A 27,862-nucleotide genomic window follows, 5' to 3' on the forward strand; every position below is an offset into this window, starting at 1 on the left:
TAATCATGTTAGAAACATGCTAACAACATGCTAATCAGCTTGCAGCATGCTAGTAACTTGTAATCATGCAAGCAACGTGCTAGTAACATGCTAATCATGCTAACAACATGCTAGTAACTTGTAATCATGCTAGCAACGTGCTAGTTACATGCTAATCATACTAGAAACATGCTAACAACATGTTAGTAACTTGCTAATCATGTTAGAAACATGCTAACGACATGCTAATCATGTTAACATCATGTTAATAACTTGTTAATCATGATAGAAACATGCTAGCAACATGCTAACGACATGCTAATCATGCTAATAACTTGCTAATCATTATAGAAACATGTTAACAACTTGTTAATCGTGCCAGAAACATGCTAGCGACATGCTAATCATGCTAGAAACATGCTAGCAACTTTGCTAATCATGCTAGAAACATGTTAACAAGCTAGTAACATGTTAGCCATGTTAGAAACATGCTAATCATGTACGAAACATGCTATCAACATGCTAATCAGGCTAATCATGCTAACAACATTCTAGTAACTTGCAAATTATGCTAACAACCTTGTAATCAGCCTATAAAAATACAAGCAATAAGCTTATCATGCTAAAACATGTTAAATCATGAAAGCAATGTGTTAAATCATGCTAGCTGCTTCCATACATTTACAACTGCTTCAAACTTTCAGGCTAGACTTTCTCAAGCCAACTTAAACTTTACTCATCTAGTTCAATTCTACTCTAGAATACTTAAACACGATACTATATACTATAATTAAAATGCAATGGAACAGAAATAGATTTATGCCAACACAGCTCCATTATCGACATTTATTTACACCTGGAAAAAATATATACTTGTTCTTCATAAGGGTAACAGAACAATGAAATGCTTTCTATTGAAAAGCAACTGTGCGTAATGCATTTACAGAAAAAAAAACATTAGTGGTTAATGGTTTGATAGAAAAATATTGTTTATGCTAAAACATCTGACTGTGGTTCGGTACATGGTTACTTCGTTTTTACAAAAAAAATCATACTTCTCCATTTATATCATTCTATAATAATCACCACAGCAACGAATAAAACATCCTGTACAGTAACTACCAATATAAATGAGCAGATCCAAAATACAGATGTTAGAAAATATCCATCAGTATAACAAACAGGCATTGTGTCAAAAGCTATTCGCTATTTGCGTATTAGAATATACCTCTATAAAATTCAAGCATGTTAAAATAGGTTTGTTCTTCAAATATAAAACACCAATGGTTGCCCAACAACCAGTTTTCACAGGTTTGCACCATTAAACTACATCCGTAAGGCGTCCCATGATTCTCTGCTGTGACAAAACAGAACTACAACCTACATACTAAAGCATTCATGTGGATTAGATAGCGTGACGGTCTTTGGTCGTTCACCGGTTTGTCTTTCAAGCTCAAGGCACCAACAGGAAGGCTGCATTTCGGTCTTTAAATATCCAACATGCATTGACTTCAAGGAATACGACAAGCTGTAAAGCACAAGCCATAAAAATGTCATGGTTATGCACATTTTGAGAAACAAATCTGACACATTCAACAGATGAAGTGCAACAAAAGCTCTTTCTAAATGTCAAACAATCAGTTAAAATGCATTTTATCCCATTATGTGACTTTAAAGTATTGAAAAACTATGTGCTTGGTCCAAAAAGAGATGCAAAATCAAACTAATCAGAAAACAAAAGGCACAAGAAAATGCTAAAACAAATATACGTCAGTGTGTGTAAAGAAAAGCTGTATTTGAAGACTATATTGTGTGTATACAGTACAGTATGATTTGCTGAATGACGATGTTTATATGATATTAAAATGGATGGAAGACCACAATCTCAATGCATCGGCACTAATAATTAAATAACTAGAGGAGTTCTTCAATTCAGGTCAGTGAAGGTGGAAAGGAAAGGAAAAGACGATGGCTGTTTTCCCTTTTGTGGTTAGTCAGTTATTAAAATAAAATAAATACATGTAAAACTGCACTGGTGGTTGCTGGGTTTGCCTTCATTATTCGAGTTCATTAATGCCACACACCTGCAATAATGTGCTTATTGAGCTTGTAAAGATGAAATATATTCACACTAGTGTTTCTTCATCATCAGTTATAGGTTGGTAGTGTTGGTCTCTGTGAAACAGGACCTGTTATTGCAATATTACCTTAATTAACAGCTGACTTTCATTAAAACATTTCCAGGATACATTTCAGCCCCAAAATTTAATTGAAAAAGTATTGTATAAATAGAAACTCATTTTTAGAGCCATTAATATTTGTAGCATTAAAATGAACACATTTCAGCCTAAATTGTGTAATGATCTGAACATTTCCTTATTCTCATTCATGAAAATTCTCATTACTGCATTATAACGATGAGATGGGATTATAACGATGGGAATTTGCATAATGTAAATATAAAAATAATATAATCATAGAAATTCCATATATATTTTGTACTGTAATAATAATAATAATTTATAAAATTATATATATATATATATATATATATATATATATATATATATATATATATATTTTTTTTTTTTTTTTTTTTTTTTTTCCCCAAAATTTGGCATATGTGTGGCAAATTTTGCTTTTTAATTTATTAAAAAAATAAAAAAAACCTGGAAAATGTATTATTTTTTTAATGAATTAAAATAGCAAAATTTCCAACACATATGCCAAATTTTGCTGTTTTAATTAATTACAAAAATAATACATTTTCCAGGTTTTTTTTTTATTTTTTTAATAAATTAACAACTCTGTGGATAATGTATTATTTTTTAAATGAATTAAAATGGCAAAATTTGGCATATACGTGTGTGTGGCAAATTCTGCTATTTTAATTCATTAAAAAAAAAAAACTGTGGAAAATGTATTATTTTTAATGAAATAAAATGGCAAAAGTGGGCATATGTGTGGCAAATTGTGCTATAATTAATAAAAAAAAAAAATACTTAAACTCTGGAAAATGTATTATTTTTCAATGAATTAAATTTTGCCATTCTAATTTATTGAAGAAAAAAAAACCCTGATGTTTTGCTATTTTAATTCATTTAAAAAAAAAAAAAAAAAAAAATCTGGAAAATGTATTATTTTTTAATGAGTTAAAATGCCAATTTGGCATATGCTCGGCACATTTTGGTATTTTAATTCATTAAAAAAAATACTAAAACTTGGGAAAAAAATTATTATTTTTTTAATGAATTAAAAAGGCAAAATTTGGCATATGTGTGTCAAATTCTGCTATTTTAATTCATTAAAAAAAATAAAACTGTGGAAAACGTATTATTTTTAATGAAATAAAATGGCATAAGTGGGCATATGTGTGGCAAATTTTGCTATTTTAATCAATTAAAAAAATAAAATGTGGAAAATGTTTTTTTTTTTTTTTTTTTTTTTTTTTAAATCAAAATGGCAAAATTTGGCATATATATTTAATTTACTGTTCATTACTATAATATACATTCTATTTTGACAGATGTAACATTATTTACATTCTGAAGTATTAAATTGTTCAATCTTATTTCAGTTTTTGTTTTTTTTACATTAAATTATGCAATAATGAGAATTATCGCCTCAATTTCGGGTGAAGTATGACTTGATTTTACCAGAAATAATGCCACTGTGTTACTATATATGGACTTATTAGGCTAAAAATAGGCTTCATTTTCTTTATGCAAAATATAATGTCCTAATTTTGGGGTAAAATATGACCTGGACATGTTCTTGCCAGGATTCATGAGATTTACTCGATCTGATTTGATGTTCTTCCTCCAGATGTTCTGGTGTCACAGCACAACCGTTCCCAGATTCAGATCCATCTTCATGTTTAAAACCCAAGGGAATGTTAATCTCACACGGTGAGATGTACAGCATAAAGACTCAGAATGTGTCCGTGACACGCGTGCGTCATTCTGCCATCATTCGTCCCTCTCGCGCTCGAGCACAGTCACTTCCTGTGCGGTGTTTGGCAATGCCAGCATTGTCCGTTCAAGGGCAGCAGATCTGCAGCAACAAGTGCACTTGAGGATCCAGCAGAAATCCGGCACACGCGTGTGGAAGTCCGGCGGGTTCGTGTCAGTTAACCCCGTACGGCCTGGTCGGGCCTGTCAGTGCTGGCTGAGGGTCAGGGGCTCGGCGGTTTGTGTAAGATGCCCTGCAGGTCCTCTGGAAGAGACAGGATGATGCTCTCAATATGGGCCTGGAGTTTGGGGAGAGTTCCTGGTTTGACAGGAAGCTGATCTTTCTCAGCCTGATTCTGAGACACAAGATGAATAAAACAACACATATAGAATTAGATATTTATGCAATCGACGTACACACCGTAAAAGAGATTTTCAAAGTTGTGAATAAAACAATTAGTGGAGTACATTATAAGAAAATACTATTTCAGCCTTTTTTACTTTAAAATTTCATGTGTTCAGTGTGTTACTTCTTTGTAATTATTTGTGAAATTTACTAGCAAAATGCTGAGTGAAACAGCCAAAAAAAAAAAAAAAAAATAATAATAATAATATAAAAAAAATATATATCATAATAATAATAATAATAATAATAATTATTATTATTATTATTATTATTATTATTATTTTTTAGATATATATATACACACACTTTTTTTTTTTTTCTCCAAATTTGTAAACAAATTATTGGAGTAAAAAGATGAAACAACCAGGGATGTAGGATTATTGTGATGTTTTTATCAACTGTTTGGACTTTTATTCTGACGGCACCCATTCACTGCAGAGGTTCCATTGGTGAGTAAGTGATATAATGCTACATTTCTCCAAATCTGATGAAGAAACAAACTCATCTACATCTTGGAGATGACATGGCCTGAGAGTGAGGACATGTTCATTTTAGGGTGAACTATTCCTTTAATGAGTGCAGTACTCACCAGTTTCTCCTTGAGTTTGAGCACCAGGTCGACCGTCTCCACCTCCGTGTGTTTCTGTATCCGCAGCTGCAGGTCCTCCTCACACAGCGCCTCCAAATGAAGAGCTTCCAGCTTCTGCGTCATCTCCTTCCTGCGGTTCCTGAACCAGCCGTCGAAGTTCGGAGACCTCAGGAACTGCCTGCGTGAGTCAAGAGCAAAAAGCTGCTTTTAAAAGGAAACCATCTATTGTATATTGAAGAAAAGATTCTTTGATTTTGACCAGTTTTAATCATCCTGACTTTAAGTGATTACTGGTTAAGAATTTTGATTTTGCTAACAAATATAGTATTCTCAAAAGTTACTGAGCTTTAAAGGTTTTAATGAAGTCATTTATTTGATTACAAATACCATAAAAACAGTAAAATTATGAAATATTATTGCAATTTAAAATATCTGTTTTATATTTGAAGATATGTTAAAATGAAATTTATTTCTGTGATTAAACCTGAATTTTCAGCATCATTACTCCAGTCTTCAGTGTCACATGATCCTTCAGAAATCATTCTAATATTCTGATTTGCTGCTTAAGAAACATTTCTGATTATCATCAAAGTTGAAAACAGTTGTGCTGCTGCCACAATATACTACTTATGACTTTCCAGTCTCAATACAGATATAGTAATTTCTTTTGCCTTAAAATCTGCACCTGTAGAGGCCGATCCAGTCTCCTTTGAGTCGAGAGGTGAGCTGAGGTCCGGCTTTCTCCAGCGTTTTCATGAACTCCTCCTGGTTGAACGGCCGCAGCTGTGGGGGACTCTGGGAAATGAAAAAAGACAAAGAGAATCGTTTTAAGAACTTTTACAAGTTGCAAAATTCATTTAAAAGGAAAATCTGTCTTACTTTCCAGGGAGAGATGCTTTTCTGCAGAGGCATTAGACTAGCCACATAACGCTCCTGCAAAATAAAGTTATAATTAGGCCTGTCAAACGATTAATGGCATACCAAATAAAAGCTTGAGTTTGCCTAATATATGAGTGTACTGTGTGTAATTGTTCTGGATATATAAATGCACACAAATGAATGTGTATATTTAAGAGAAATGTGTTATGTACAAAATATTTTTATTTATATATAATATAAATTATATAAAAACTATATATATAAAAATTATATAAAAACTATATATATATATATATATATATAAAATCAATTATTATAATATATTATTATTTATAATATTTATGATATAATATTAATATTAATTATTGTTATTTTTGTACAAAACATTGTAACTTATGTATAATATAAATTATATAAAAACTATAATAAAAAATATACTTATAAATATTTCTTCTTATATATATATATATATATATATATATATATATATATATATATATATATATATATATATATATATATATATATATAAAATACTTATATATATATATATATATATATATATAGAATACTACTATAAAAATAATAAAAAAAATATTATATTATTATAAAATATTATACAGTGAATTTATGTTCTGGAATTTAATGCATGAGATTTTAGCATGCATTTATCATGTTTTGAAGGTATTCAGGTACAGTGCTATTTTAGCATTAATTATATATTACAAAAATATATTTTTTAAAACATTATAAATTAGTTTTTTATTTTAATTTTAATTTTATCAATTTTATTATGTGCTCTTATAATTTTTATGCTGTTTTAAATATTTTTATCCATTTATTTTCAGTAATTTCTGCACTTAACATTACTAATTTTTGCCAACATTTTTAACATTTTCCCATGTAATATCTACGTTTTATTTAGGGCTGTCAAACGATTAATTGCGATTAATCGCATACAAAATAAAAGTTTGAGTTTGCCTAATATATGTGTGCACTGTGTGTAATTATTATGTATATATAAATACAAACACATTCATGTATATATTTAAGAAATATTTACAAGTATATGTATTTATTATAATTATTATTTATATTTATATTTATATATATATATATATATATATATATATATATATATATATATATATACACACACACAAATATTTTGTACATAATGCATTTCTCTTAAATATATACATTAATTTATGTGCATTTATATATAAATAATAATTACACACAGTACACACACATATATTAGCTAAACCCAAACTTTTATTTTGTATGCAATTAATTGCGATTAATAATTTGACAGCCTTAATTTTATTATATTTCAGCTTAATTTCAATTAACTATTGCATTTTTAACAGTATTAGTTAACAATAGCACTATTCAGGTGCATGTAAATGGCTTCGTGTGATTGATTTTGCATGCAAAGAACCGTTCCTACCAGTGGTATGATGAAACTCTGTGTAAGTTCCAGGAAATATCGACGCAGAATTGCATTCTGGGCCGCCGAGGGACGCTTCTGCTGGACTCCCTGGTGTTAACCGTAAAACTAGTGAATTAATACACGCGCTTGAATGTTTTATCGGTGATATAATACACCGGAGAGACACTCACCTTCTGCAGCTGCTTGATAATGTCCTCGTCTTTGTTCAGGAACGGTTTATATGCAGTGTAGACACCTGAGACCAGACGCAACATGAAGAATCCTTCAGTTTTATCAACGTATTTGCTTTTACACTTTGGAGTTTATCAGTAAGAGACTCCAGTTTAACTCAAACATTAACCAAAGGAAAACAAAGACCGGATTTGGTGCACTTCTAATATTTTGAGTACTAAATAAAGCCTGTATGAATGCAAAACATAATAAAGACTGGTCTCTCACCAGGTTTTGAATCCAAAGTCTTCAGATTTTTTAGCTTCTTCACTTTCATTTGTTTGGCCATCTCTCCTATTAAAAAAAAAACAAAGATGTTATAAAGACCAGCAACCATATTTAATGATAAATTAACATGTTTACATTTGTATTTACTGCTAATATAAACTTTGGAGAGAGATAATATTTCTCAAACACATCAAAGTTTAATTATATTTAATTATGCATGCAGTTAGTTGATATTTAAAGGTCAGAACCTGCTTGTTTCATGTCTCCGATACGGATGATGTGAGGCCAGTGCTGGAGAGTTTTGGCGAAAAATGGGTTCGTAACTCCTAGAATGACTGAAGGCCTGCAGAAAAACAACGTACGGTTAACAGAGAGAAACGGTGAGTCAGTGTGTCACAAACACTTCCTGGTCGAGCTCCAGAAATATCCTCATCCATCGATCTGAACAAGGAACAGCATCTCATCTATCATACGATCATCCTGTGTGACACTGATTGAATTACACACTTCGTTTGTAGGTCAAAAGAACGAGAAACTCTAAACATTACACACCTGTCCACACACACACAGGAAACTACACATTTTAAAATACATACTGCACTACTCCATTTACAGTTTTATTATATAATAAAATAATACCATAAATTGCATTTATTACAATAAAATACAATTAATGTGAAATTATTATAATATTTATTAATATTTAATTTTATTATATACTAAAATATTGTATTTTATTTATAAAAAAATATATATAATAAAATAATATTTAATTATTTTATTAATTATATACTAAAACAAAATATAATAATACCATAAATTGCATTTATTACAATAAAATATAATAAAAATAAAAATATTATATTTATTGCAGTATATTAAATATATTGATAAAATTAATTATAAAAATACAATTAAATTATAGCAGCAATTAAATTACAGGAACACAAATATTTACTTCACTCAAACTAATGCTGTTTTATATTTTTAGACTCAAAATAAATGTATAAGATTTATTATAATAAATATTATAATAAAATCAATATTTAATACAGTTTATTAAATATGTTAATAAATAAAATTATAATATTTTACATCAAATGAAAACAATTATATTATACAAATACAAGAAATTAATATTCACTCAAACACTGATTTATTTATTTATTTTTTGCTTCTTGGAAAAACACAGTTTGTATATCTTTAAGAGACTCACAATAAATTATATTTATTCTAATAATATATTTTAATAAAATGTATATTTCAATATTTAATACAGTATATTGTATATGTATTAATAATAATTTAATTTAATTTTTTTTACGTATTATGTTTTTGGAAAAACAATTTGTATTTCTAAAAGAGACTCATAATTAATTATACTAATATATTTATTATTCATAAATTATTAATACTATTATATTATAATTATTATATTATTATTAATATCATTTTAATATAATATTTTAAAATATTATAATAAAATGAATTTTTCAATATTAAATATATTAATAAATAATCTATAATTACTATAAATTTATATAAATGCATAAACTGATATATACATACTTATATATTTTATTATATTTATATATTTTATTATATTTATTATACTTATTATACTTACTATTTATTAATATATATTATATATATTATTTATTTAATAATATATATCTGTATATACACTGTATTCAAAAAGGACTGAATCTCATACATCCAATTTCTTTTTCACACACGTGAAATCGTTTACACGTTGTTTACTTACGGTGCTTGTGTTCGAGTGGTGTATTCCTTAAACTCACTGTCATGAATGGTAAAGTACGGCCGGAAATCACTGCAGTAGCGCAGAGGAGAGATACAGCTGCAAAGACAGATTGGTTTGACTCATTAGAAAGTGATCTAGAAGTCAGCATGTGCTCTTTTATTGGTAAAGAATATTCCGCTCACGTTAAACACCGAGTACGTTTGCGTTGACGTGTGGTGCCTCTGGAGTCTCTATATCACACACATCATGTGACATGAGACTTATCTAGCTGCCCTTTTTCAAGGTCGACCACAGCGTGAGACTCTGGAAACATTCAGCTTCCAGAAACTCAGCATTACAGAGCCAGAAAACGTGATCTGTCTGCTGTTAAATACTGCATTACACCGCATGTGCTTGGATTCCCACTGAATTTGGACTTTTCTGCACAGTTTCTGAAGGAAAAATCTTTTAAATGGATTTAAATATAATGAAATTGTGTTAAAATGAGTACTATGCTTTGATTATTAGCTGACAGCATTATCAAATTATTCAAAATATTTCATAAACACACAAAGGAAGAACTGATGAATGATGGGTGTTTGAATTCTGTGCACGTCTAGAGTTCACTCGCGCATTTGTAATTCTAAAAACACTTCATGTGCAATCAGAGAGAAATGTGATGTTGATTTAAAAGATACAAGTTTAAACCTTAATTTTTAATGCAGAATAAAGTCATCAACAACTTTAGGCAAACATTTAGTGTCATATCAGATAGTAGACAACTGCAGGCATACAGAGACATGATCATTTCAAAACACATCTTAAGGAATCTTAAGAAACGGAGGTTCAGCTCTAAATTTATTGGATGGACGTAAAACAGCACATTAATTGAATTTTATACCATAAATAACCATAAACAACCTACAATGAACATGCAACTTACTAATTTTGGTGTTTTTAATTACTTTTCATTTTTACTTTTAATTTAATTAAATTTTATTTATAATAAAATATTAAATTTTATTTTCAGTTTTAGTCATTTTAGTACAAGAGGTTAAAGTAATTAAAATAAAAAATATATTTTTTTTTACTTTTAATTTAATATAAATTTTAAATAAAAATTATTTTTATTTTATTTTCAGTTTTAGTTATTTTAGTACATAAAGTTAAATTAATTAAAATAAAAAAAATTAAAAATGATTATTAAAAGAGGATTATATTATTTATTATAATTATTATTAGCTGTACCTGACCAATGCCAACACAGTATCCGATGAATTTTAGTCATTTTAAAATACAATGCAACTTAAAATACAATGTATTTATTTTATTTTCAGTTTGACTTATTTTAGTACATCAAGTTATATTAACTAAAATAAACATTTAAAAAATTTATTATTATTATTATTATTATTATTATTAATTTTCATTTATACTTTTAATTTAATTTGGTTTAAAATAAACTTAAAATAGTTAATTTATTTTATTTTCAAGTTTTACTTATTTTAGTACATCAAGTTATATTAATTAAAATAAACATTTAAAATGTATTAATTTTCATTTTTACTTTTGATTTAATTTAAAATAAACTTAAAATACAATTTATTTTATTTTCAGTTTTACTTATTTTAATACATCAAGTTATATTAATTAAAATGAACATTTAAACAACGTATTATTATTATTAATTTTATTATTAATATTCATTTTTACTTTTAATTTAATTTAAAATAAACTTAAAATACAATTTATTTTTATTTTATTTTATTTTCAGTTTTTCGTATTTTAGTACATCAAGTTAAATTAATTTATAATAAAAATGTAAAATATTATTATTATTATTATTATTAATAATAATATATTCACTGTACCTGACCAATGCCAACACGGTGTCTGAAGATTCTGCAGGTGAAGGTGCCATGACCACCAATGCTTCCCCAAGCAACACAAGCTCCCATAACATCTGAATATGAAAAAACACTGGATGGAAACACCTGCAGCACAAGAAACAATGAGAACATTATGACATATTACAGAACAGATCATTATTTGGATGCTGAACATAACTGGTTTTGTTTTCTTCAGCACCATATATGTGCAATTTGGAGCCAGAGTCTAGTATATATTTTTTATGACCAACAGACTAAAGTATTAATGAAATTAATATTTTTATTCATCAAAGATGCATTAAATTGATCAAAAGTGACAGTAAAGACATTTATAATGTTACACAATATTTCCATTTCCACAAATACTGTTCTTTTAAACTTTTTGTTCATCAAAGAATCTTAAAAAATACAATATGTCACAGTTTCTACAAAAATATGAAGCAGCACAAATGTGTTCAATGCTGACAATAATTAGAAATGTTTTATGAGCAGCAAATCAGCATATTAAAATGATTTCTGAAGAATCACATGACACTGAAGACTGGAGTAATGATGCTGAAAATTCAGCTTTGATCACAGGAATAAATTACATTTTACATTAAATTCACATAGAAAACACTTTTATTAAATTGTAAAACTTTTTCACAATATTACAGTTTTCACAGCATTTTTGATTAAATAAAAGCAGCCTTGGTGAGCAGAAGAGACTTCGAGTGTATGTGAACAACTTGCACTTTTCTCAGCTGCCAACAGGAGGCCCCAGAGGACAAGAAAAAAAACAAATGCAGCCAAACTATGAAATATAGTACAATATGTTCCACACTAGCACACAATGAACGTGTTTTACCTGAAGAGATCTACTTCATGGACGGTGGGCAGAACGATGGACACCAGACTGTCACTCTGTGAATGAAAGATTAGACTCACATTATATGAGAGCAAACTGCTGTAAATCTGCTCAATGAGACACATCAGCAGCATACAGCGGCGGTGCGGTTCATACCGGTGCGGATTGGACGAGCTGAGACGTTCCGGGCTTGTCATAACACGTGGGGATGCGCAGCTGAGGAAAGCAGACGGCAGCAGCCGTGAACAAGGATTTTCAAACACTTTGTTAGTATCTTACAGAGAAAAAAAAAAAAAAAAAAAAAAAAAAAGTGTGTTACCTTCATGACCACACCCATGATGGGGAGGGTGAGGATCTTCCCCGGACACGGCGTGGGCCAGCGGTCAATGTCATTACACGCTTCATCGCAAAAACACAAACAGATAGTAGTAAACAGACGACTGCTTCAGAAAACATGATGTACAAACTAAACAATGTTATATTTCAGGAATGTTGTCAGTGTTCTGTATGGTGTTCTAAGTTGTTCCATGTTGCTATGCAGTTGCAGAGTCGTTGTTGCAGTTGTTAAGGTGTTCTGAGTCATTGTTGCGTGTTGCTATGCAGTTGCTAAGGTGTTACACAGTTGCTAAGGTGTTCTGTGTTGTTGTTACATGTTATTACAAAGGTGTTACGCAGTTGTTAAGGTGTTCTGAGTCATTGTTGCGTGTTGCTATGCAGTTGCTAAGGTGTTACACAGTTGCTAAGGTGTTCTGTGTTGTTGTTACATGTTATTACAAAGGTGTTACGCAGTTGCTAAGGTTTTCTGAGTCATTGTTGCGTGTTGCTATGCAGTTGCTAAGGTGTTACACAGTTGCTAAGGTTCTGTGTTGTCGTTACATGTTATTACAAAGGTGTTACGCAGTTGCTAAGGTGTTCTGAGTCTCTGTTACGTTATTACAAAGGTGTCACTCAGTTGTTAAGGTGTTCTGAGTCATTGTTGCGTGTTGCTATGCAGTTGCTAAGGTGTTGTGTGTCATCGTTACATGTTTTTAACGAAGGTGTTACTCAGTTGTTAAGGTGTTCTGAGTCATTGTTATGTGTAGCTAAGCAGTTACTAAGGTGTTAACCAGTTGCTAAGGTGTTCTGTGTTGTCGTTACATGTTATTACGAAGGTGTTACGCAGTTGCTAAGGTGTTCTGTGTTGTTGGTACATGTCATTATGAAGGTGTTACGCAGTTGTTAAGGTGTTTTAAGTCATTGCTGCATGTTGTTGTGCAGCTGCTAAGTTGTTACAGTTGCTAAGGTGTTCTGAGTCATTGTCGCATGTTACTTTGCATGTTACTAAGGTTTTCGGAATCATTTCTTCTTGTTGCTATGCAGTTGCTAAGATATTCTGAGCTCATTGTTCCATGTTGCTACTTAGCAGCAAAGACTCCAAACGTCTTAACAACTATGTAATTACTGAAGTGTTCTAACTCGTTGCTATGAAATTAAGGCGTTTTAAGATTATATTGCACGTTGCTATGTAGCTGCCAAGGCGTTTAGAGTCACTGTAGCATGTTGCTATGCAGTTGGCAGGGAGTTGAGTAGCTGTTGAGTGTTGTCAACTGTTTTACTGTGTGTTTCCATGCAATTACCAAGGTGTTCAGAGTCAAAATTGCATGTTGTTACACAGTTACTGAGAAGTTCTGAGCTGACTGTTGCATGTTGCTAAGTAGTTGCTAAGGTGTTGAGTCAACGTTGCTATGCAGTTACTAAGGTGTTCTGAGTTGTTGCATGTTGCTATGCAGTTGCTAAGGTGTACTGAGCTCATTGTTGCATGCTGTTATGCAATTATTAACATACTCTAGACTTGTTGCATTCTGCCATGCAGTTGCTAAGGTGTTCTGAGTCTTTGTTGCATGTTGCTATGCAATTTAGGAGCTCCAAGATGTTGTTGCATGTTGCTGTGAAATTGCCAAGAGTTTTTTTTGGGTGTTGCCATGTGGTTAGTAGGTGCATGATACTCCAGTGCCAAGACTGAAAGGTAGCTATGTGGTTGCCAGGGTTTTCTAAGTGGTTGATTACAATTGTAAGTGACAAGCATGTCCTCTTTCTAATCTACAGGACTATTTTGCTTGTTTTTTTTTTGTGCACCATATGAATGTCCAGTCACTGCAAAACATGCAGGATGAGTTACATGACGACTTTGAAATGTTCCTAACTCTAAACGTGAGTAACAGTAATAGAAATGCATGCTTTGGCAAACACCACTAATGTGATTATCATCATCATCATCATAACTGTTAGACTATTTTACAGTCTGTCTTCAGGACTCACCGGCCTCTAAACACGGCTCTTGTTTCTCAAAGTATTCTGGGGCGATGAGCTTCAGCAAAGAGTGGAAAAAGGTCACATAGGGCAGCTTGCTGATGAGGACCAGAGACTGGAGGAGAGAGACACACACACACAAACACACGCATACAAAATGAGAAAAACATCATGAAGTTCAACAGTTCTCTTGAGATAAAGGCTGCTTAGTCTGATTATCACAACACATGTAACGCAATGCAATACAATGATGACTGAGAAATAAACAAATAAACACTCCTCGTAATTGTACAACAGGGTTTTCAGAAAAGCTTGGATCATTAGAATTTTGTGTATCAAATATGCAGAGAATTTATAGGGTTAACGACCAAATGAAACATTTTCATGCTCAAATGCATCAGAAATCAGTAGGGAGTGGTACAGAAACTAGAGTAACCCACACGGTTCTGTTAGTAAAGAAAACAAACCGGGTTGTGTCCGTTCATGTCACAAACCACAACATTTTATTGAAGTACAGTGAATCACCTCAAGCATTGGATAAGAAGCTGCAAGGCAGAAAAAGCCCCAGAAAGCTCCTGTGTCAAAGCGTTTAGGTGTTGAAATACTCGCCGTCTTCAAAAATAATGAGAATTAAAGGCACTTGAAAAGTTCTAGATCTCCCCTGTAATCTCCGCCTCTATTTTTAGGGTGAGAACAACGTTCGCTGGTGATAGATCAGACTCACACTTCTGTTGCGGTGCTGCAGTGTTGGGACTTGTTCAGTGCTGCGCTTCATCTTAGCTGGCGGCTAATTTCAGTTTTAATATAAGGACATGGGAACCATAACAAAGCGAAAAACCATTTAAGCCTCCTTCTTGACTCAAAACACCACTTAATTGTGCTCAAATTACTACAAAACACCGCTCAACCAATCAGAGTAGAGGACAGGAACGTAATGGCCACATTTACACTGTGAAGTTTCAGGAGTGACATCTACTTTTAAATACATGAATACTTGTAATGATTGACACTGTGGTACCGTTAAGGTCAAAAGTTTACATCCCCCTTTCAGAATCTAACTTTTTTTATTATTTTACCAAAATAAGAGGGATCATACAAAATGCATGTTATTTTTTATTTACTACTGACCTGAATAAAACATTTCACGTAAAAGATGTTTACATATAGTCCACAAGAGAAAATATTAGTTGAATTTATAAAAATAACTCAAAAGCGTAATACTGTGTTGTTACCTGAATGATCTGTTGTTCTTCAGAAAAATCCTTCAGGTCCCACAAATTCTTTGGTTTTTCAGCATTTTTGTGTGTTTAAACCCTTTCCAACAATGACTGTATGATTTTGAGATTCATCTTTTCACACTGAGGACAACTGAGGGACTCTTGTGCAACAATTACAGAAGGTTCAAACACTCACTGATGCTCCAGAGGGAAAAACTGTGCATTAAGAGTTAAGGTGTTGAAATCTTTTGAATTTGAAAAGCAGGGTAAATGTAACTTATTTTGTCTTTTGGGAAACATGTAAGTATCTTCTGTAGCCTGTCTTCTGCCTTCTAAATGAAGAAAAAAAAAGATATTTAGGCAAAATAAGAAAATGTACTCATCTTCATTCTGTTTTAAGTTTTCACCCCCGGCTCTTAATGCATCGTTTTTTCCTTCTGAAGCATCAGTGAGTGTTTGAACCTTCTATAATAGTTGCGTAGTGTGAAAAGCTGGATCTCAAAATCATACAGTCATTGTTGGAAAGGGTTCAAATACACAAAAATGCTGAAAAACCAAAGAATTTGTGGGACCTGAAGGATTTTTCTGAAGGACAGCGGGCAGTTTAACTGTTCAGGACAAACAAGAGACTCATGAACAACTATCACTAAACAAAACAAAAAAAATAAAAAATTAATTAAAATCAAGGGAATGTAAACTTTTGAACAGGGTCACTATTATTTTTTCTTGTGGACTATATGTGAACATCTTTTTATGTGAAATATCTTATTCAGGTCTTAAATAAGAGGGATCATACAAAATGCATGTTTTCGTTTATTTTTGTAAAATAATTAACATTTTGCATATTCTGAAAGGGGGATGTAAACTTTTGACCTCAACTGTAAACACGGCAACATTTTGACATCCACTATTTTTGACCAAAAGTAACCAAGGACTGATTATTATGCTTGGAAAGCTGCTTTGCAGAGCACGCTCTTGAAGCGTTGCCATGTCCACTTATTATAAGCGTCTTTGGGTTTATTGTTTGAGCCTGGCTTATAAACCAGTTTATGGAGTTAATTAAGTATGCAGGTGCAAGTCACAATATTTTGGTATTCATTTCAATATTTGGGTTTATTATGGGCTTGTTTTTGTTTGTAGCATTTTCTGGCAAGATCTGGCGATACTAATGAGTCAACACGTTGAGATTTCTTGTACCGCACATACAGAAGAGAGACACACAACTTATTAAATGATACACATTTGTGACCCTGGACCACAAAACCAGTTGTAAGTAGCACGGGGAGATTTTGTAGCAACTGGCAAAAATACATTGTATGGGTCAAAATTATCAATTTTTCTTTCATGCCAAAAATCAAGATCATGTTCCATGAAGGCATTTTGTAAATTTCCTACCGTAAATATATAAAAACCTAATTTCTGATAAGTGATATGCATTGCTAAGAATGTCATTTGGACAACTTTGGTGATTTTCTCAATATTTTGATCTTTTTTTGCACCCTCAGATTCTAGATGTTCAAATAGTTTTGAATCTGACAAATACTGTCCTATCCTAACAAAACCACTAGAAAGCTTATTTATTCACCCTTATGACCGGTTTTGTGGTCCAGGGTTACATTTAAATACGTTACAAAGGGATAGTTTAACTAAATATGAAAATTTGCTGTTAATTTACTCGCCCTCAGGCCATTCAAGATGTAGGTGACTATTTTCTTCAGAACTTATAAGACTTTTAGCCCAAACTGTGGTCTTTGGTGATTCATAAAATGTAAGTCAGTGGCTACCGCCACTTGAAAATCAAGAAAGCATATACAGGCGATATATTGGGGGCTTATGAAGAGAAACAATTGGTCTGTGCAAGAAATTGCACATTATTTAACTGTACGTTATCACCTGTAATCCAGAACCTCTGGCAAATGGACAAATCTGATTCTTTTCCACAAACTGATTCTTTCGGACAGTTTGCTTCAATGAACTGATTCAAATAACCAATTCACCAGTTCATTTACATAATCACGCAATGATTACGCAACGCATACACAATTATATTATTAAAGCACCCAATAATGACGTGAAATGTGGATGTTTCGCATATCAGCAGCTCGTCGATTAAGCAACTGATTCAGACGATTCAGTCTGATTTGGCGAACTGGTTCATCTAGTTCACTAAAAAGAACCGGTTCAAAAGAATGATTCATCTCTGGACCATTTGCCTGAAGCTCTGAATTACAGGTGTTAATGCTGTAAATAATGTTTGGTTTCTTGCACAGACTGATTGTTTCACTTCATAATACCTCAATATGTCATCAGAAGTCATTTTTTTCATAAAAATGTCAAATTTGACTTGGTTACCCACATTCTTCAAAATATCTTCTGTTGTGTTCAACAGAAGAATGAAATTCATACAGGTTGGGAACAACTTATGGGTAAGTTAATGAAGACAGCATTGTCATTTTTGGGTGAACTGTCCCTTTAAGCATCCACATTTAGCTGCAGTGTGTATTAAGCCAAGTTATAATGTGAACTAAAGAACCAGGAATTAGCTCTTGGGTAGATGAGACACAAAGTTCTTCATTGGAATTGTTTGTCGCACCGCCAGAGGCGACCTGCATGTTATAACAAATACCAGATGTCACTTTAAATCTATCAATTCCCTGATCAACTTCAGGTTCATGTGAGGGATAAATCATCTTGGTCATACCTTCTGAAAGTAGCCTCTCTTGAGCGACTTGTCTCGCACCTGTCTGAAGTACACATACCCGTAGTAATAGCCCTGATCTCTCTGTGCAAAGAAGAAAACAAGCACATTTTAAATACTAATAATAACATACAATAACGCAGAAGTCTTTAACAGCTTATAACTTATGTGTTGATGTTAACGTCCTCAGCACTGACCTTGAGACAGACCGGTGCATCCCGGTCGAAGTGGTCGAGGAAACATCCAAGTGACAACTTCCTGCCTGCGGCCTGCCGGAAACGGAAGCAGAACTGTGTGTCCCCGAGACAACCTGCAGGCAGAGACACAAACAGTCATGTTTATCTGCAAATGCGCACGGGCTGAATCAAGGACATTTTATTAAAACCATGTTTTCATCTAAAGTGCTTTCTTTTTCCCCAAACAAATCTGCCTTCAGTCACAATAATTAGGCTGCCAAATCAGTCTATTCTGCATCATCACTCGGAAATAAAGGCCACGGTACTAAATGGCTTTAGTGTGCATTATAATACAGCACAACTGCACTTTACATCAATGAAGGCACTTCAGTTTCAATTGTGAGGGAATTAGTTGTGGCGGTGACATTAATTTTTCCATTACCGTTAATATTTCTAGAATTCCAGAAAATAGATTACATTTTAAATGTGTAAGCAAAGTAAACCTTTATATTTAATTAATATTTTAGGAGTTCACTAGTAAATATGGCCTTAAAACCAACAGAAAGCATCCACTTTGATGTCATGAAGTCTTAAAACAAAACAAAAAAATATATAAACACTAGCATACATTATTAAAACTAAAAAATAAAATAAAATGTAAACTCAGTAAATCACTGAATAACACTGAGCTTCAGATCTAAAAAAAAAAAAAAATACTAAAAATGTATATAATATACTATACATACATATAAAAAAACTCAGTGAATTACTATGAATAACACTAAGCTGTAGATCTAAAAAAAAAAATAAGTAAATAAAAAAAATAAAATGGTGTTTAATAAAATATATTAAAACAAACACTAACATACATTAATAATAAACAAAATTAAATGTAAACTCATTGAATCAGTGAATAACACTAAGCTTCAGATCTAAAAAATAAAAAAAAAAATAGAATAATTATTAATAAAGTAGTTTAAAATATATTACACTAACATACATTAATAATAATAATGTAAACAGTAAATACTGAATAACACAAAGCTTCAGATCTAAATGAAAATACTAATAATGCAATATAACAAAATATATTATAATACATAATATATTATACATGCAATAATGAATTACTATGAATAGCACTAAGCTACAGATCTATTATTATTAATAATAAAACACAACACAATAAAATAAAATGTATAATATAATATAATATATAACAGTAACATACATTATATTAATTAATTAATAAAATACAAAAAAAAAATACAGATCTGAAAACATACTATAAAAATAAAACTATACAACAATAAAATGCATTGTATTATTTTTAATAAAATAAAATATAAACTCTATGAACACTATGAATAACATAAGATTCACATCCCAAAATAAATAAATAAATAAAATAAAGTAATATAATAAAATTGGTTGTAACAATGTGATGCAACATAGTAAAATAAAATAAAATAAAATAAAATAAAATAAAAATAAAATAAAATAAAATCTGTATGTGGTGTAAGATGGATAATACATTTTCAGGTCCTCTAGATGGTCTCACAAAATTAAACACAGATGCAAAATCCATAAATTAAGTAACTATTTGGAGATTATTCCTGAACAAGTAACAGAATCACAGACTCCAAAATCAGGCTGTTCTGATGTCTTCTGGATGGACCCGACTGATCCGGTTCAGACTAGGACAGGCGTGTTTGTCTGTTTGTCTCTATTTCGGGCTTTTCTACATACAGTGATGTGTGTGGGCCACAAGGAGCAAGGAAGATGGTTTGTGCGAGTGTGAAACCGGATTACTGGCTCTATCTGTGGGCCGTAACCGATGGATTACCTCAAGCTCTCAGTTAACCCTTTCCTCAACACCACGGGAGTCTATAAAAAGCAGCGTTTACACAACATTTAAAGGCTAATCCTGCCAAAAGCATCTCTGAGAATGAACATCGTCCAGTTGCACGCTCATAACATCCTGGATCGACAAATCCATTTAAAATAATCAAGCAAGATGATCAATATTTAATTCATCTATGACTAGATGATAATTAAAAGGGCATATTCATGTAAATAAAACAATAAAAGTGTAAATAAAAGTGTTTCTTGCTGAATAAACAAAATGTGCACTTCATACATAAATGCTCCACCATCACTGAGTAAGACATTCACAGATTTACTGAACACAAGTGAAACAAATGCACATTTGGCTGCATTGCTACTGAGAGAGAGCGAATGGCACGTAATATGTCACAACAGACGCACTTCTTCACATCACATGGGGTGGCAGGAACTCTGTTGCCACAGCAACCCGCATGCTTTTCCAGCGCCGTGAGTGGGTCGCCTCACCCACAGCATGCGAGAAAAGACGCTAGCGCACACCACAAATATCCATATGCACAGCCTGACCCGCAGACGCTGGCATCTGACTCTCGGGCCTCCATGAGGAAAACCGCTCTTGGAAACTGATGTCACAGATGAGAGGCTTTTTCAAAACAGCACAATAGCCATATCTTGTGCCAATCACTGCAACAATGAATCAATGGGCGATGAGAACCGGATGTCCTCTAGTAAAAAGGCAAATCAGGTTTGATTAGCAGGTTACATTTGTCAAACATCCTGTAAGTGCAGAATGCCTCATTAAGTGTATTTAGGCCTATAAATAAATAAACAATTCAACTCACTGCAATACATGGTTAATGGATACCATTAAGTAATCTGCTGTTCAAAGGAAATGGCAAGATTTTAGCTCCAGAAACTTGATTAAAAAATACAGCAAAAACAGCAATACTGTGAAATAATATTACAGTTTAAAAGAAGTGGATTCTATTTATATATGTTTAAAAATTTAATTTATTCCTATGATCAAAGCTGCATTTTCAGTATCATTACTACAGCCTTCATTTACATTTACATTTATTCAGTGTCACATAATCCTTCAGAAATCATTCTAATATGCTGATGCTGTGCTGCTTAATATTTTTTCGAACCATTCTTGGAACCAAGATTATTAGATTAATAAAAAGAACAGTGTTTATTCAAAATATAAATTTTGTTTTACAAAATACAGTACTATTCAAAAGTTTGGAGTCTGTAAAGTTTTTTTAAACAAATTAATACTTTTATTTTTGTGTTAAATTGATAAAATGTGATAGTAAGACTTAGAAAACATTTCTAATTTGATTCAATACTGCTCTTTTTAACTATTAAGCAGCACAACTGTTTCCAGCATTAATAATAAATCAGCATATTAGAATGATTTCTGAATAATCGTGTGACAGTGAAGACTGAAGTAATGGCAGATGAAAATTCAGCTTTGTATCATAGAAAAAAATACTATTTTAAAGTATATTAAAATAGAAAACCACTATTTTAAATTGCAATAATATTTCACAATATTACATATTTTTTCTGTATTTTTAAGAAAATAAATGCAGCCTTGATGAGCATAAAAGACTTTAAAAAAAAACATTAAAAATCCTAAACTTTTGAACGGCACTGTATACGTGTTTGTGTGTGTCAAAAATAAACAATTTTTAAATTTTAAATTAAATTAAATTTTAAAGTGGCGAATTTATTGTTTCATATCACTTTTGTAAGAGTCAAAATATGGGTGAAATAACACAGATATATTTATGTAAAAATGAAACAACATACGTATTCTGACCTGTACTTATTAAAATATAGGAACAGTGATATTACTAAATTATATTATACTTTAAATAATTTAAAACTTCTTGCTGACAAAAATGAATTGAAGAATAGCGGCAAACATTTGTGAAGATTTAAAATTACAGTTATAAGTATTTTAGGGCTTCACTGTGATCCTTCAATAGTCTTTTAATGTAATTTAATGATTCTTGTTCTAAATATGGCAGACTATTTTTGGTATAACTAATGTTACACTGAACGACATTTCTTAATGGTTCTTAATGCATCATTTTTCCTTCTGGAGCATCAGTAAGTGTAACAGTCGCATTGTTGGAAAGGGTTCAATTGCACAAAAAAGCTGAAAAACCAGAGAATTTGTGGGACCTGAAGGATTTTTCTGAAGAACAGTGCAGTTTAACTGTTCAGGACAAACAAGGAACTCATGAACAAATACCACTAAACAAAAAAAACACATCTGTGGATCATTCAGGTAACAACACCGTATTAAGAATCAAGTGTGTGTAAACTTTTGAACGGGGTCAAATTCATCTCTTATTTTCTCTTGTGAACTATATGTAAACAATTTTTACGTGAAATGTCTTATTCAGGTCAGTACTAAATAATTAAAAAAAAAAAAAAATTTATATATATATAAAATATGACACACATTTGTGCTTTCACCAAGACATGCTAAATCCTGGACAGTATATTGTATTTGTAAGAGAGCTGAAGTGAGTAGGATGATGGGATAGGGTGTCTGCTCATACATCAGGTTCTCTAGTTTCAGAAAGATGAGAACAGGATCAATATCCCAGCAGCAGATTCACTATAGCGGTGAGTGAACTCCACAAACACACTCATCCAGAATAAGAGCGTCTGCATAGTTACAAACTCATTAACAGGACGGTCCTGTAATCTTTAAATCCTGTTCCTCCTCGTTTGCACCTCAACGCTATTAATAACTTGAGTTTATTACAAACTAAAGTAACACGCAGAGCTGAATCTGTGTGAAGATCAGAGATGCCATTTTTATCTCAGCTGATACTGTGGAAAATAACAATGACTGCTCTATTTACAGTACTGACGAATGCTGAAGACTTTTGTTTGAGATATGCAAAGCTGCCAACACAAAATGCAAAATAAATACACATTTTGTCTATAAAAAAAAAAAAATAGTTCAGGAAACTAAGTGGCCAATGATGTTTAAAGGGTAAATTCATCCAGATATGAACATTCTGTCATCACTTATTTACCTGCATAAACTAAACCTAAAGGAAAAATTCACCCAAAAAAAAAAAAAAAAAAAAAGTCCTAAGAAACGTACTCAACCTCACGTCATCCAAGATGTAGGTATGTTTGTTTTTTCATCAGATTTGTAGCATCCCATCACTTGCTCACTAATGGATCCTTTGCAGTGAATGGGTGCCGTCAGAATAAGAGTCAAAAAAGCTGATAAAACCTTAATTAATGATTTATTTTGTTACAAACATACAGCTTTTGGCTTCTCAAGATGTTAACTGATGGACTGGACTGGTGTGAATCACTTGTGGATTGTGATCAGCTGTTTGGACTCCCATTCTGACGGCACCCATTCACTGCAGAGGATCAATTGTTGCTACATTTCTCCAAATCTGTTCCCATAAAAAACAAACTCACATGATTCATTTCCATCAAAATACACACTATTATGAAGCCACTACAAGTGTGCAATCGCAGATCTTGACCTGCTCAGTCAGTGACGGTCATTTAATATCTGTAACATAGAAGAGTCGGATACTCCACAACCAGCGCTGTGAGTTTGTTTCTGAATATGCATGTGGTGCTGCTGGAGGGAGGATGTCAAGCTCTCATCCCACACACACTAGCGTAAGACACACAGGTCATAGCACTCAGATGAATTACAATGCTCTAAATCAAACCTTAACCGCATGAAAACACAAGTCGCAGACTACGACTGCACCGCTTAATCACAACACAGACACTCTGAGCAGTATAAATACTCAGTATGGAGAGCGACTTAATTTAATGGCTGGTTAAAAATACATTAATCAGATTAATATTGTAGTATCAATGAGATACTGTTATTGTTTTTATTAATAGTTTTCATTTTTTTTGTTTTTATTGAAATTTGTTAACATTTTAGTAATTTATTTTCTGTGTTTCTGGCATTTTTTATCTTAAAAAAAAAAAAAAATATATATATATATATATATATATATATATATATATATTTTTTTTTTTTTTTTTTTTTTTTTTTTCCCATGTTTCCTTGAGAACAAGCTGAATTAAATTGAAAATTTTAACAACTGTTTATATTTTATTTCATTTAAATTAGCATGAACTTTCTACAGTCAAAAATATTAAAACTATAGCCATTTTTCAACTCATGCATGTTCAAATTTACATCTATGCATTTGTGCATCTCATCAACTGTCTATTATATACAACAAATACTGGAACAACCATGAAAGCCTTTAAACAAATTATAGTAAAGGATTGCAATTTACCTGAATTGGAGTCTGGGAATGACAGATAGCATATACTTGTTTTCTAAAACAAGAGAAACAAAAGAACAATCAATATCTTCAAACAAATACATGCTAAAACCAGCAGGATAATATAAAACTAGATGAGTAAAGTTTGAGAAAAAAACTTTAAGATGGCTTGAGAAAGCCTAGCCTGAAAGTTTGTTGTTAGCATGATTAGCGCGTTACTAGCATGGTGTTAACATGTTTCTAGTATGATTAGCATGCAACTAGCACATTGTTAGCATGATTAGCACGTTACTAACATGGTGTTAACATGTTTCTAGTATGATTAGCATGCAACTAGCACATTGCTAGCATGATTAGCACGTTACTAGCATGGTGTTAACACGTTTCTAGTATGATTAGCATGCACTTGGCACGTTGCTAGCATGATTAGCATGTTACTAACATGTTGTTAGCATGTTTCTAGTGTAATTAGCATGTAACTGGCACATTGCTAGCATGATTACCAAGTTACTAGCATGTTGTTAGCATGTTACTTGCATGTTGTTAACATGTTTCTAGTATGATTAACATGCAACTAGCACATTGTTAGCATGATTAGCACATTACTAGCATGTTGTTAACATGTTTCTAGTATGATTAGCATGCAACTAGCACGTTGTTAGCATGATTAGCATGTTACTAGCATGTTGTTAGCATGTTTCTAGTATGATTAACATGCAACTAGCACGTTGCTTGCATGATTAGCATGTTACTAGCATGTTGTTAGCATGATTACCAAGTTACTAGCATGTTGCTAGCATGATTAGCACGTTACTAGCATGTTGTTAACATGTTTCTAATATGATTAGCATGCAACTAGCACATTGCTAGCATGATTACCATGTTTCTAGTATGATTATCATGCAACTAGCACGTTGCTTGCATGATTAGCATGTTACTAGCATGATGTTAGCATGATTACCAAGTTACTAGCATGTTGCTAGCATGATTAGCACGTTACTAGCATGTTGTTAACATGTTACTTGCATGTTGTTAACATGTTTCTAATATGATTAGCATGCAACTAGCACATTGCTAGCATGATTACCAAGTTACTAGCATGTTAACATGTTTCTAGTATGATTAGCATGCAACTAGCACGTTGCTAGCATGTTACTAGCATGTTGTTAGCATGTTTCTAGTGTGATTAGCATGTAACTGGCACATTGCTAGCATGATTACCAAGTTACTAGCATGTTGTTAGCATGTTACTTGCATGTTGTTAACATGTTTCTAGTATGATTAGCATGCAACTAGCACATTGTTAGCATGATTAGCACATTACTAGCATGTTGTTAACATGTTTCTAGTATGATTAACATGCAACTAGCACGTTGTTAGCATTATTAGCATGTTACTAGCATGTTGTTAGCATGTTTCTAGTATGATTAGCATGCAACTAGCACGTTGCTTGCATGATTAGCATGTTACTAGCATGTTGTTAGCATGATTACCAAGTTACTAGCATGTTGCTAGCACGATTAGCACGTTACTTGCATGTTGTTAACATGTTTCTAATATGATTAGCATGCAACTAGAACGTTGCTAGCATGATTACCAAGTTACTAGCATGTTGCTAGCATGATTAGCAAGTTACTAGCATGTTGTTAGCATGTTACTTGCATATTGTTAACATGTTTCTAGTATGATTAGCATGCAACTAGCATGTTGCTAGCATGATTACCAAGTTACTAGCATGTTGCTAGCATGATTAACAAGTTACTAGCATGTTACTAGCATGATTAACAAGTTACTAGCATGTTTCTAACATGATTAGCAAGTTACTAGCATGTTGTTAGCATGATTAACAAGTTACTAGCATGATTCTGGTTGCTAGGCATAGACAGATGGATGAGTTTGAATGGATTAGAAATACAGTACATAGATGGGAAGTTTGATTGAGTCTCAAAGGATTCTGGGAGTTTTGACAGTTGAAATTTGAATAGTGCTGCTCATTTGAACATTCTGTCAATGTAAGTCTGTGGGATTTTTCCCAATTTTAATCATCATTTTTAGGAAAACCGTAAGTCCGATCAGTTAGAAAAGATACAGCAACTAACTTCAGATCGGTCTGAGGATCTGGGCTGAGTTTGGAGTTTGTAGAGTTAAAACTCTAGGACGAGTTAGTGTCGACAGATTTAGTCTCAGAAGAAAACAGAATATCAGTAAATTGGCTTTCTCAAGCCAACTCAACAAGCCTGTTACCTCTTTTTCAGTAAGTTTGGAGTGGTGTGGGTAAATCACCTGCAGCAGAAAAAAATAACATTTTCACAATCAAAAGCATTAATAGCACACAAATGAAAATGTTTTTATGCACCAATATTTTTACTGAGCTACTGAAAGCTTTTAGACATATTGATCACAACATAAAAGGTCAGACCTAGTAACAAGCACGACTGAACTGTTGTACCATAAACCTGCAATTACAGTAAATTGCAATAAATCCACAAAAGTACAATTATATATTAAAAAGTTAATATATACAATCAAACGTATATTGGATATTTAAAATCTATCTAATAATTTATACTATTTTTGATGACTCGACTATTTTTGTTAGCCACTGATGCTAGCAGCTTTTCCACTGACTTCCACTCAGTTAGCCGGCTAGCAGGCCACCTCACAGATGACAGGTAAACAGACAGCACAAAAACGACAGTCTTCTGTACCTCCACAGCTTGTCCGAGCTCCAGATCGAAGCCGACCACACAGATGCAGTGGAGCCAGGAGGAGAAGCGGTCCCACGGCAGCAGTAACGGCTCCTGGTCCGACTCCTCTACCGCTGGAGGCCCATCGACGGGCATTTCCTCCGCCGGAGAAACTCTCAGGGTGTCTTCCGGTTCCTCGATCTGTTCTTCCACTCCCTCAGACCCCTGAAAGGCCATGCTGATACCCTCAGTTCGGTCCAGGTGTGCTCAGACTCGGTTTATTGATGAAAGCTGGAGGAACTTGAGCTGTAAATACTAACAGGTCCAGGATGAAAGGGGCGGAGCTCGCGTCGGCTGCGTGCTAACGTCATAGGTGAGGTCAAGAGTTGTACAGGAGCGCGCACGCAGCCACGGTGTCTTTTGTATTTATAATTTATGTATTTATAAATTTTTTTTTTCTTTTTAATTGCAA

The 27,862-nt window shown here is 32.4% G+C and overlaps 1 protein-coding gene across 2 annotated transcripts; it reads right to left on the bottom strand.

Moving 5' to 3' along the window:
* Nucleotides 1-1,418: 1,418 nt before the first annotated feature.
* dennd6aa (DENN/MADD domain containing 6Aa) lies at nucleotides 1,419-27,753 on the bottom strand. Of its 2 annotated transcripts, XR_007828727.1 has the most exons (20): nucleotides 27,412-27,753; nucleotides 26,948-26,986; nucleotides 24,716-24,758; nucleotides 18,576-18,688; nucleotides 18,382-18,462; nucleotides 14,473-14,578; nucleotides 12,494-12,573; nucleotides 12,331-12,390; nucleotides 12,175-12,230; nucleotides 11,310-11,432; nucleotides 9,460-9,555; nucleotides 7,943-8,037; nucleotides 7,695-7,760; nucleotides 7,427-7,491; nucleotides 7,254-7,343; nucleotides 5,804-5,857; nucleotides 5,610-5,719; nucleotides 4,925-5,102; nucleotides 3,777-4,285; nucleotides 1,419-1,507 (listed from the first exon to the last, which is right to left on the bottom strand). XR_007828727.1 is itself a non-coding variant. In XM_051122917.1 (19 exons), exons 1-19 carry the CDS (start codon nucleotides 27,625-27,627, stop codon nucleotides 4,154-4,156), a joined length of 1,803 nt encoding a protein of 600 aa, XP_050978874.1. In that variant the 5' UTR covers nucleotides 27,628-27,753; the 3' UTR covers nucleotides 3,557-4,153. The 2 variants fall into 2 exon arrangements, 1 of the variants encoding a protein (XP_050978874.1); XM_051122917.1 differs by lacking the exon at nucleotides 1,419-1,507 and having other exon boundaries at nucleotides 3,557-4,285.
* Between the last annotated feature and the right edge of the window lie 109 nt (nucleotides 27,754-27,862).

This window comes from Labeo rohita, chromosome 11, assembly GCF_022985175.1.
Source record: "Labeo rohita strain BAU-BD-2019 chromosome 11, IGBB_LRoh.1.0, whole genome shotgun sequence".
In the NCBI taxonomy this organism is placed as follows: domain Eukaryota; kingdom Metazoa; phylum Chordata; class Actinopteri; order Cypriniformes; family Cyprinidae; genus Labeo; species Labeo rohita.